The sequence below is a fragment of the Serinus canaria genome, chromosome 7 (assembly GCF_022539315.1).
Source record: "Serinus canaria isolate serCan28SL12 chromosome 7, serCan2020, whole genome shotgun sequence".
Lineage (NCBI taxonomy): Eukaryota > Metazoa > Chordata > Aves > Passeriformes > Fringillidae > Serinus > Serinus canaria.
In genome coordinates, this window is record NC_066321.1 from 9,661,096 (window position 1) to 9,673,925 (window position 12,830).

The window sequence follows — 12,830 nt, forward strand, 5'->3', positions numbered from 1 at the left end:
TCTCTTGCTCTTATACACAGCACTGAAGCCCACACACTGGAACTGGGAGAAGCTCATCTTCCTCAGCTTCAGGAAATCAGAATAGGCAGAAATGTGTCTAATAAAAGAATGCTTTATGAAAGTTGGCACATCTTATTTAAAGATGCTTGTAAAACTTCCTTTTAGCACAAACCACTGTTATCTGGAGAGTGAGGCATACAGGCTCACATTTCCACAACATGCACAACACATGCAAGGGCCTCAAAAGCCAAGGAAAATATTTGAGGGGAGCCATTGGTCTGTAAGAATGCTGGTGAATGGCCTGAAAAATGTGAATAACAAAGTATGAACTTAAATGAAGTCTACAGGAATCCTTTGGCTAGCACATAGTGGAAGGATGGAAAGAACTTCTCTTCCATGCACAGGTTTGACTTCCTGACATTTGGTTTATGTGGCTCCATTTACAAGCATTTAATTCTCACTACTTTGACTCTGTCTCTTTTACCAATCTTTTGCCATCACAGATGGCAGAATTTATTCAGTAGTGGCCTGGCTGTGCTCCAAACTCCCCTGCTCAAGAGCAGGATGTGCTGCCAGAATACCACAGCTCTTTTCTTTCCTAGCTTCTTAATCCTTCATGAAAAAAACTCGCTTGTGGGCAACAAATGGACAGGAAAGAAGGGCACCCTGTACCACCCCAGCTGTCCTAATTCCTCAGTCCCAGATCTTTGGTAGCTTTACAGACATGATTTAGCTCTGCAAAAAACACCACCAAAGTTAATGACCTGGCATTCTGGTCCAGGCCACAGCCTACCCTCTGGAACTGGAGGGGGATTTGCTTTTATTTTACTGCTTCATGGTAATTGATTGCTGATAACCCAGAATGTACTTGGATATAACTCACACAAAAATAACACATTTTACACCAGAAGAGCCCTTTCCACAGCTACAATTATCAGAATGCTAAGTTGACAGGTGATCTGCCTTCTCCAAGGAATCTGCCACCCAGGCAAGGGACAGCACATGTGTTGCTGTATGGGCACCTCTGGCAGGTCACTTCTACCACATTCTCTAATTTCTGCCTGCAAATTCACCTCCAATGGGAGTAGGAGAATATTTAGAAACTGAGTATTTCTTAAAAATACGAAGCAAACACAACAAAACAGCTTTTACTTAGAATCACAGAATCATTAAAGTTGAAAAAGGCCTTTAAGATCACTGAGTCCAACCCTCCATTTAGCACCACCAGCACACAGATTCAGCTCCCAGCAAAAATCATGTTCATACTAATAGGAGGCATAGGTCTAAGGTTTGGCGTTTCACAGCCCTGCTGTGAAAAGAGGGGCAGATATTTTCAAAGTTTGATTTTGCATGCGGTTGTGCATCTATTTCAGCTGTTCATATAATCCTAGTGAAGGACAAAATTTCTAGCTTTTGAACAAGACACATCGTGCTTCATTCTAACATAGAAAATTATGGGGTGTGAATGGGCCACTCAGTGAATATTTTATGTGCAGTGAGCCAGTTTGGTTCATTTTAATATTTCATGCTTTCCTTTTTTTTTTTTTTTTTTTAATCTGGACATAATATGAAAAAACGAACAGAAGTGTTGTTCAGGACAGGAGCAGTGTGTAAGACAAACACATGTTCAGAGAACAAGACCTTTTCAGAACTTCCAGAAGTTGCCAGCAAGTGGAGTTGCTAAACTAAATATCCCCTGCATCACAAATCTTTATTATCTAGTGGGTGATTGCTCTGGAAAGTCAATATTAGCAGTAAAAGTCAAAAAACAAACGTTTAAGTTCAGTAACATTAACTTTGATTCCTGTGTCAATTCACAGTGAGTGACAGGATTACAGGATATATCCCAGAACCACTGTCATGTTTGCTCCATGATTAACTTTGATACATTCTGTCAACTCTTCTGATGGGAGTCAATAGCAGCTGACCTCAGTCCCCCGAGCTTTCTGCTCCCTGTGTCCCAGCAGCTCTGCCTCAAAGTGAAGAACAAGCCCTGTCAGAATTAGTGATCTACACTGAAATAATCCTCTAATCACAATATTCAACTCAAGCAGAGAAAATTTAATTTCACAGGTCTTGGTTATCGAGCAAAATTAAGTTAGCAGTGCCTCCAATACAACACTGTTACCATTCCTGACAGGGCAGCCCCACTCCATTACCCAGCTGAGTAACCCCACTGATGTCTGTGGGGTGACCAAGGTGACCTACTGACCACAAATAAGACAGGTTATAATACAGGAAGATGTCTGACACTTAATGGTCCAGGACTTGGCTCTCACTTTCTCATGCCCTTATCAGACAAGATTTTCAGAGTGAAACTTTCCATACCAGGTATCTGCCTAAGGCTGAACTTGATGAATTTTGAGGTGAAAGGGCCAGAATGAGAGAAAGGGATAGAAAAGGTACTTTGCCTGTGTTAGTTTTATTTCTGTTCAAATGAGATGCTCCAGACCCTTCATGCTTTTAAGCAAGGGTTTGAAATTTTGCAGGGCTTAGCCTTGATGTCAAGAATACACATTATGTCATTCATGTGAACATTTTCCCAAATTTGGTCACTCAGAAGACCTCTGCCAAGTTCCAGCTTGCACATGTTCATAGTAACCTGTTAGGAGTCTGGCAGTTCCTTTTTCTCAACATTAAATATTTTCTGAGCATACTCATCCCCCATTCTGTGGGCCAGGTAGGCATGGCAGGTTCCACATGGAAGTGCCTGCCCTGAGCACCTCATCCTCCTGCTCTTCTGACCCGCTAAACAACAACAAAGCACAGGGCACGTGATCTGAAAACACAATTCTCTGCCTCTCTGGTTTTTCATGCTGGATTCAACACAGAACTGGTAATCTCAGGCCCATTCAGAAATGAGAAACCTAGAGGTGGTGAGACATGCTTTTCAACCCCAAAGAACTATGAAAAAATTGCAGAACTGTTTTATAGTTTAGTTAAGGACCATATGCTATAAATGGATCTAAATTCAGTGAAGTTCCTTCTCATTCTTCAGTTAGCACCTGCATCACCAGCCAATACCAGTAACACAATCTAACTTACGTAGTAACACAAGTAACACAACCTTAACTATGCAAGAGGATTTAAAAATTTTTAATGATATAGAAGTGGTCATAGTGTTCTTTCCTGTCTACATTTTAATACTTGGAAATATAAAGTACACTGCAGAACCTTAAGTATAAAACTGTGAGACACTAAAATATTAAGATTCAGACAATGAATTGCAAGATGATTTTCTTTTGTCCTTGAGGGTTTTGAGTCTTCAGGGTGTGATTTTATGACATCTGCAACCTCTTCTTCAGGAAGCTCAAAAAAATATTCTCTTTTAAACGAAATCAAATGCCAGCCAAGAATCCTCTATCATCATTTGATCCTAAAGCCAAAAGTTCACAGAAAACATCAACTATCATGAGATTTGTGATAAAAGTGCAAGATCCGACAATCCTGACAATAATTGATTCAGATTTGAAGAAAGAACCTAAATTCAATTACACTTAGTCCTGAGAGAAATTATTCAGGTATGAGTCTGTTGAATGCATTTATGCCAGTGATAATAATTTATAACTTTACCCTGCCATACAGATAATTGGATTTGATTCCCACGGTACAGGTGGGAACAATAAAACTTTCCAGCACAACTAACCTTCATCAACTGGTATTTATTCACACCATCAGAAATGCCTTGGTGCAAAAGGGTATAAAAATATTGACTATAAACTAGAAAAGCATAAGGAATGCTATAGGACAGTGGGACACAAAAATCTTGTTTACAGGCATGGCAATAGGACACCTACATTATTCAAGAGTGAACAATCACCTAAAGCACTGCTTCCAATTCATGCCTCCAAAGTGTTATTACCACACCAAAAAGTCCTCCTTTCAGCCTATTGTATGTATTGTTCAATAAGGTCACTTTAAAAACCCATCAAAATTATTCTTATGCCTAATTGACTGCATTTTTGATATTCCTTCAGCTGTATGAGTCAGTGTTTAGCAGAAGGGACCCTCTTTAATGCTTTCACATGAAATAAGCAGTGATTCAAGTCTACTGTACTATAAAAAAGCCACTCTGAACTTACATTACCCATAGGGATGTCTACATTTAAATGACTCCCTAATTTAACACTACCTATTGTCCTGAAGAAAATACAGGAAGACTGACTGCAAAAGGAGACATTTGTTTGACAAGAGAAAAAAGGCAGGAGCAGTTAAATGTTTCTCAGGTGGTGAGAATTTGAGCAGTTGCATGTGGAGATGAAGAGGTGGGCAGAGTACAGGTGAAGGAGTGAGAAGTTCACCGTCAATGAACTCATCCACATCAGAAATTCACAACTCACACAACCCATGCTAGGAAGACTGTCAGAAGAAACATGTTCATTGCAGGAAGATCTTTGGAATATTTCCAAAAAAAGAAAAAGTGCCAGTAAGACCAATTCTTTCTACTTAATTTACCCTTTCACCAGTTGTGTCTCAATAGATTAATACAACATGAATCATAGAATAGTTTGGGCTGGAAGGGACTTTTATAGGAGAGAGGCACCCAGAGTCTGTCCACTCTGCACCTCCTTAAAAATGACGTGAATTAATTACTGAACTTTCCAAAAACACATCACAGAACCAATCTGTGTCACAGGAAAACATTGATGAGGCCAATACTTAGCATTTACTCTTAACATCTAGAGAACAGCATTGATGCTAGCATAGAGGTCTGGTTTTTAAAATAATTTTTAAAAAATGTTGTTAATTTTAATACATCTGCATTTTTATTCACCAAAACAGAGCTCGTTAAAACCAGGCGTGTAGAGCAGGCAAAGTCCCTTCTTGTGGAAGAAGAACAGGAGTGTAATGCACTGCAATTCCAATTCCTTCATACAGGGAGGCTTTATTTCCCAAATCCAAATTAGGCATCACAATACCACTAACTGTCTTTTTTTTACTAATCATCACCTGCATAGGTGAATCAAGGTTAATCACAGCAGGAAACTGTTATAAAATCATTTTTACAGAGGAAATAACCAATTAAGTTTCCCCAGTGGCAAACCAGCATAGCTGCAAGTGTTTGAGCAACTCTGGAAAGAACAGCATTATCCACAAGCTGAGAGTTAACTATATTTTGGTATATTGCAGAAGCAGGATGTAAAAGAAAAACAGCTATAACTGTAAACTCCATCTTTCATACACATATGAATAAATGTATGCATGTACCTTCTACTTCAGGGGCTCCCCAACATCCTGAAGCCTGATAAATGCAACTTGTTTATAACAGGTAAATCAACAAGCAGAGGCAAAGCTTTCACATTCTCAGAGTATCTTACTGATCAAGTGTGCTTTCAGAAACAGATGCTGCAGAGCATGAAAACAACCATCCTGACTAATTCCACCTCTCTCAGCAGAAACCCTATCTTTAAAAGTCACTCACCACTGAATGGCCTTTGGACTGCAGAAAATGTGAAGTATGCTTTAATTACATCCCCAGTGGCCTCCCATTTGATGTCCTGTCCACTGTATCTCCTCTGGCAAGTCAGTCTTATCTCTGGATATTTTTCAATTACACTAAACAGCATTTATTCAGATCCTCACTGATTCACTGCGTCAATATGTGGCTGTTTTTTTCTTTAACAGTTGTCTTGAAAAGTCAAGCCTGCCTCATTAAACAATGTAAGATTTCTAGTAACACATAATGACATAGGATGCATTAATTAAAAGTACATTTAAATGGAATCCTTAGAGGATCATGCTGCTGGCATATTTGCAGTTAAAGTGTTAATACCAACTCACGTTCTTACAAGAGAATTCTTGCTTTCTAATAATACATTCTATTTGTGATTAAGCACCACTGGAGATGGTGTTGCTATATTTTAGTGTACCTGTAACATTCATATGTTTCATTCATATTTTATTTACTCTTTACAACAGTTACTTATATGCATGAAATGAACTGGATAATATCAGCCCTGTGTGGTGAAAATGCCTTTTCTCTGAGTTTTCAGAGACAGCCTCTTGCAGCACTCTACAATACACAGCAAAATTCCCTCGTGCACCTCTTACCTCTTTGGTGTGGGTATGGAAGGAGACTGACATGTCCAAGAGAAGTTTCCTCTGTTCCACCCTCCGGACAAAGTCCTGAATCCGAACTTCCAGATGCCGGGCTGCTTTATAGATCTCTTCAGGGTCACATTCCCCAGTCTGAGCCAACTGCTCTGCAGCCTCCAAGAGCTTGTCTGCATTGGTGTATGTATTCTACCAGCAAACAAAGCAAGAAACACAGTATGAGTAATACAACTGTGGCAAGTAAACCCCTGAAAGAGGCTGTTTATCCTTAAGGCATGAAAGCAAGTGATTACCAGAGTTTTAAAACAATCACAATATTTCTTAGTGGCATTGCCATTTGTGAAAGGAGAACATATAAAGCCACACAGACTAATGCCTGAGTACACATGAAATTATTTCTTATTTGAAACATTCCACCTCAACCAGGCACAGCAATAGGACTTCCCATTTGTTTATTTCCAAGTTCCCTGCAATTTCTCAAAGATAATGGCACGAAGCAAGTGGGACTCACGAGCTCAGAGGGCTCCGGTGCCTCACGTGACACTCAGCCACCAGCTTGCTGCACTGGCCTCCCAGCTGCTCTCACATTACAGTGTGTAATCATGGTAGCCAGAGATGTCCCAGCCATATTTTCTTCAGAAATATTTTCCTTTCACTGGCTTTTGTGAGATAGACCATGTCTTCAAGCTCCTTCTATTTTTTTTTTTCCTCTTGTCTACTGTTCTGCATCCCATTTCTAGATGGACTGAGTCCATGTGATTTGCTTGCAGCTGCCAGTATGTAATGCTCAGTTCCAGTTTGCCCAGGACAGGTACCTACCCTGCATTACACAAGAATTTGAACACTGCACTATCCTGAATACATTTACCCCACAGCCACAGTCTTTATAATATGAGGAGTAGGACTCCTACTTCACAGAGAGGGAACAGAAGAACCCAGAAGCAAATTAATGTACCCAAGACATGCCAGACTGTCAAGTAAGAGAGGGGAAATCCATCCAACTTGCCTCAGGTTTCAAGCTACCTGCCCATCCTTTCTCTCTTTTTTTCACATCTCTGGAGAACACCACTCAACTAATACAGCAGAGAGTCTTATGAATAACAGGAAAAATGGAAAGTGAGTGCAGCCATCTTCTCCAGAACCATAGAGCTATGCCTTAGTCAGCGTAGGCAAACTAAACAGAGCCAGCCCTTGCTGTCATCTAAAAGCTTTCTTCACTCAAGATGAGGCCAATAGCTCTTTGGTATTCCACACTTAACAAAAATAAGGAGAGACAAAGATATCAGCTTCAGGGTGTTTCCATTACTGGGCTAGATCTTTGGAACTGCTTGGCATTGGCTTGAGACTGCTCTCACTGGGAATTTTAACCTCTGCTTCAATAGTATAATTGTAGCACCTTCCTTGTCAAAATCCTCCTCAGTTTAAAAATGCATTAACTTGATGCACATAAACAAAATACTTCTAACACTGTGGACACACACATATTTCTGAGCATTACATGAACACTGTTAAAAATAAAAGCCATGGATCAAGCCATTTTGTTCCTGCTTAGATAATGTCCTGCTGCTGTCAACAGTTATTGTTTGAGAAAATGTTCAGTACAGAGATGGAGCACTGACCTCTGAGTGTTTAATGGAGTAAAATATTTCCAGTTATAAAAAAGCAAAAAGAAAACATCTCATTCACTGTTCATTTTCCCAGTTTCTGAGCGCTGACTATAAATATTCGGTATTTGCATTTCTCCTTTTGGACTGTGAAGAAAATACTTGAGACAGTTTTGTTACCAATAATAAATTTTTATTCCCTCACTTTCAGGCTACTGCTATAATGGTTAGGCTGTTAACAGCAGCAAAATGTTATGTTTTAATAATCATTTTTTGGAAACCTCTTTAGCTGAGAGTTTGTAAAAAATGTTCCATTTAATGTCATCTGAATTAGGGTCCAGTTTCACTTAACAGTATCCTTTCTGAATGATCCCCTTCCAATAGCATTTGGAGTAGATGCCAAAGCTAGCACAATTTTTTCAAAGTCTAGTCCACACCAGTGTTTTTCACACATTACCACTACAACAACTCACACACCAGTCCAGCCCCCTGAGCACAAGACTGTTCCTACTTTTACATGTACTATTTTGTGTACTTGTAAGTGCCTTCCCTCTCTCCTTGTTGCACAGATTTGGGGCACAAAACAGTTTTGTTGAAATACAGTATGGACCCAGATTTGCTGCATTTGTCCCTGAGACATTTAGGTCCAGCTCTGCTGAAAGCCACACAGTTTACTGACTCCAGCATGTCTTATGTTGAGTTACCTGCAGATGAGATAAGTTCACAGATACAATGACCAGATGTAAATACACTGGTGAAAAGCAGATAGGAGGGATCCTAGACTTTGGGGGAGAAAGAATGCAGACTGGCCTCAACAGAGCCTCTGGCCTCACTGCACAGACAAAAAAGGATGTAGCAGCCCCTTTGCATTGCAGAAGGTTTTCCAAAGGCAAAGGAGATTTTCTTCAGGGAAGCTGATGGGGTGTGGCAGGAGCCACACTCAGTGTTTTCCCTGGTCTGTGACAGGCACTGTCAGCATACAGGGATGCTTCCTAATTTTGGATGTGTTTGCATAAATGTGTTATGCACAAAAGGCTTGAACACAGTGCATTTTGAGTATGGAGACATTTTTCTTCATCTCTGTTTCTGTCTTTGTCCACTGAGGTCACAGGTAAGTGTCTGGATTTAAAAACAGGTGCAGTTTATGATAGGAGAAACAACTAATGGTTATATTCCTGCCATTCTAGAAGGAAGGTCTGGTGCTGAGAGATTTCCAGCTCACTGTTACAGACTTAAGAGATTTAGATACATTTCAGATAAGCAGCCACATTTGGGAGCTATCCACCCTCGCCTTGAACTCCTGAGCCTGATGTGCTCACGAAAGGACTGTCCTCCCTCGTCAGCTGTCGAGATGTACACACAGCACAGGCCAAATAGGCCAGAGGTTACTCAATTGCTGAGGGCTTGCTCTACTTCTCTTCTGTTTGTTTGCTTAAAGTGCATATAAATCATACCAGATGTTGTTACACATATCAAATATTTTCATGTACATCTATTGCTCTACAAGCATTGAACCAAAGTGCTGTTGAAGCTGAGAGCTTCATTCTCATTGGTGCTATAATGCTGCACTGCTTCCCTGCTCCCTACATTTTCATCCTGACCTTGCTCTCTTATTAATAAGCTCTTTGGAGTACAGGCCCTTATTTTATTTATTTGTTTGAAGCACTTTCTACTTTTTTGGTGTGACGTAACCCTGGGTCAGGCAGGGTGAGAATCCAAGAGAGAATTAAGTTCTGCAATGAAGAAAAACATGAAATGCCTCCTTGTCCCACCATCCCATCCAAAAGAGGTTAGCTCAGATTCCCAGCCCTTCTGAGATCTGACAAGGAAAAAAAAATCCATGAGTTATAAAATAATATGCTTTCTGAAGTTTTAGAACTGTGTGGCATTTTTTCTTAATGTTGTCTTAACCCATGAGAGAACTGTCATATGCAAACCCTTGAAATTCTTGGTGAACTGCTGACTGGCATTCCACACTTCTGCACCATTTCATGCACAAAACCAACTTCCACCTTATATCTCTTAATAATATTTGTAGACCAATCTTTGCATAATGACCTATTTCAATCATGAAACCTGCAAACACAAAGAAATCTATCTATATCTATCTATATGTATCTTTGTGAACTTCCTCACATTTTTAAGGTATCAATCAGTTTAGCACATCACTTTGGTTTTGGCCCATGTGCATTTACAGCAAATTATTCCATGTAGTTTTTATCTACTGCTAGGAACTGCACATGTAAGTAGTTTATTGCTGCATGTTTTAAGGCTGATTACATTGAAAATAGCTGTGTCTAGTGATAGTCTAGGACAAAGTTCATGCCCTTAATCTGGACAATTTTTTTCCAGAACAATCTGCCCCTGCACACTCTTTTACAGCTGTTTATTTTATTTGAGGGATTTTCATGGTAACTGTCTCTGAGTTCTCCCAAGTGTAGTGAGCCATTTCCACCAGCCAGAGAAAGATGTTTGTTGTAAACACTAGGAGAAATATGGAGGAGGAACTGGGCAGGTGATGAGGTACATGATCCCATTAAACACAAACTACAGACCCCAGACCTCACATCCCAAGTAGATGTTGAGATAAGGGGGATGAGGTAGTCTGTATTGACCAAGTTCTGGGGCTGTGCAAGGCAGTTCCAGGCAAAGGTTCCTTGTATTGATTCAATCTTTATTGATTCAGAGAGCTTTGTCACCTGGGTTTTACCATGAAAAAGGCATGGAAGAGAAGGCATCTCTGGAGGCCAGGAAGTACCAACTAGAGGGAGAAAGAGGACTAGCTTAGACCTGATATTCTTGACTGAAGACTAGTGATGTGAATCCCTCATTATGTCTGCAGGCTGAAGTTTAGGAGACTTATTAGGCTTTCTCTGATATGATATTTCTCTGATATGATATCTCCCTTATGTTCTTTAGAGTTGTGACTCTCCAGTACCAAAGATGAAATGTCTGTATCAGCACTCCTGCTGGGAACGCAGGATGTCGAGACAAAGTTCAAAGCCTGATCCATCTCTCACTGAAAACAGTAAAAAGGATTTTACTGACTTCAGGGAGAACTGGGTCAGCCTTCTAACCATCTTCCCAAGATCACAGGAGAGAAAAAAATGGCAAAGGGCTAAAAATAGAGCTCTGGAGGACTGGTACCTCTTCTGTGCATAGACAGCAGTAGAGCTCCTGCCCAATGAAACTACAGCACTATTCACTTTGGCAAAACTGTGATTACAGAGCTGATTCTGCAGGTCTTGTCAAGCCTTATAAACTATTGTTATCTTTAATTATAAATCTCAGTTACTGCTATCAGATTCTTTGCTCAAGCTACTTCATTAAAATTAGCTCCAGTGTTGAGGTTAAGTGATCTCACAGTCAGGCCTTTGTGAAGAATTACATCTTTAGTAACTTGATATTCTAAAGCTAAAATAAGTGACCACAGTGAAATATTTCTTTGATAAATAAATCTGGGGTTTAACAAAGCATCCATCTTTGTCAAAATTCCTCCTCCCTTAAGAAGGGCAAAGGCTAAGTGCATATGATGATCTAATATAAGTTGTGATTTTATTCCATTTGAATTGTACATAATCAAATCAAGACTTATATTCTTACTTGTACTCTGTGGTTGTAATTCAAAACAGACTTACCAGGAATTACAGTTACAGAAGTTACAGGCAGAGTATCTCTCTGAGGTAATGCAGCCACTCACTCTGTCAGTACAAGATTGTTTCCCACTATAAACTAGAATGGAAACTTCTTTGGACCTTTTAAAAAAATATCCAGGCTAATGAAATTTCCATCAGCACCTTCTTCCTCAGACTGTTCTTCCCTTAAACATGGAAATTCATCTTTAGTTTTCCCTGTCACAATTTCATCCCAGTTCTCCTTGCACTGATATCATGCTGATACTAATGACTTCTTTACACGTCCAATAATTCCATTATTTCAGTGAATTGTATAAAATATTATGTATAATATACTGTGTTTTAATATATATGTTTTAAATACAAACATATGGCATTTTTCAGTATTAATTAGAAATGAAATATTCCCAGGAATGACAAAGTGGATACAACCCAGAATCCTCACTGACCATTGTGAAGGATGAAGGACCAGATATTTTTCTGTGTATTGTTACTTTTATTTATGATTTTCCCCCAGGGTTCACATACAAACCAAGGTGAATTTATTATTTGAATTTAAAAGGGTGACACTTACACATTACATGAACTGCTAAAATGCCAGACAAATTGATTAAAAGCTACCTCATACCTTCAAACTAATAAATAAGCAAGATTAGAATTAATAGCTGGGAATGCATTAGCTAAAAGAATTCTGCTTTGTGGTATTTCATATTGAGTGCTTACTTTAGATTTAAAAAAAAAAATTGTTGGCTATGGTGTAATTCATCCCAACAATTGTTCATCTCAATCAGTAGTGCACTCATACATCAAGTAGAAAACACTTCCATTACCACAATCATGCTAATTAACTCCAGTGTGATCACAACCATTATTCAATGAAATGCCAGTGAAATATATAGTGAAACAATGGTTTAAATTACATTTAAAATCACACATCTCATCCACTATTAATAAGTATATAAAGACACATAGGTGTACATAGTACAAGTACACAAAGAACAAAAGCTTCCTTGGCAAGGATGTCCACTTCTCAACCATCTTCAGTGATATCTGAGACCAAGAGAGGTGGACAGCTGGGAAAGCAAATTACATGTAGCCTCATTTTGTGCTTATAAGGATATTTCAGTTTTTATTTTCGGCCACCTTACTGGTCTTCTGGTAAAAGCATATCCAAACAGAATATTAAAATGTGATTATGAAACACTGCTGTTCCAATATTTTATGGTCTTTACAAGGATCTATAAGAATTAGAGAAGATATTTGAAATTGATGATTATTGGCTAGATTTTATTCTAGTATTCTATCCTTGGTAACATACATGAAAATAGCTTGGTCCTTTACCTTGGGAACACCCTTGTACAGGAACAGGAATGTGAAAGTGAGCAGAAGAAAGGAAAGAAGGAAAATGAAGAAAACAAAACAGTAGTTGTGGTGTCAAACATGAAACCAAAGTCATACTTCTTGGTGTTATCCAGCACAGTGAGTGTACCACTAAAAGAGAATTATCACTGCCCAATTTCAGAACTGAGTAACTTGC

General features: G+C 39.2%; 1 protein-coding gene across 2 annotated transcripts in view; it reads right to left on the bottom strand.

Moving 5' to 3' along the window:
- Nucleotides 1–12,830, bottom strand: part of KALRN (kalirin RhoGEF kinase) — a 464,195-nt gene that overhangs the window by 187,711 nt on the left and 263,654 nt on the right. For both annotated transcript variants that reach the window (XM_050976704.1, XM_050976705.1), the window contains exon 11: nt 6,052–6,243. In XM_050976704.1, coding sequence (XP_050832661.1) covers nt 6,052–6,243 — 192 coding nt within the window. The remainder of the gene's footprint in view (nt 1–6,051; nt 6,244–12,830) is intronic.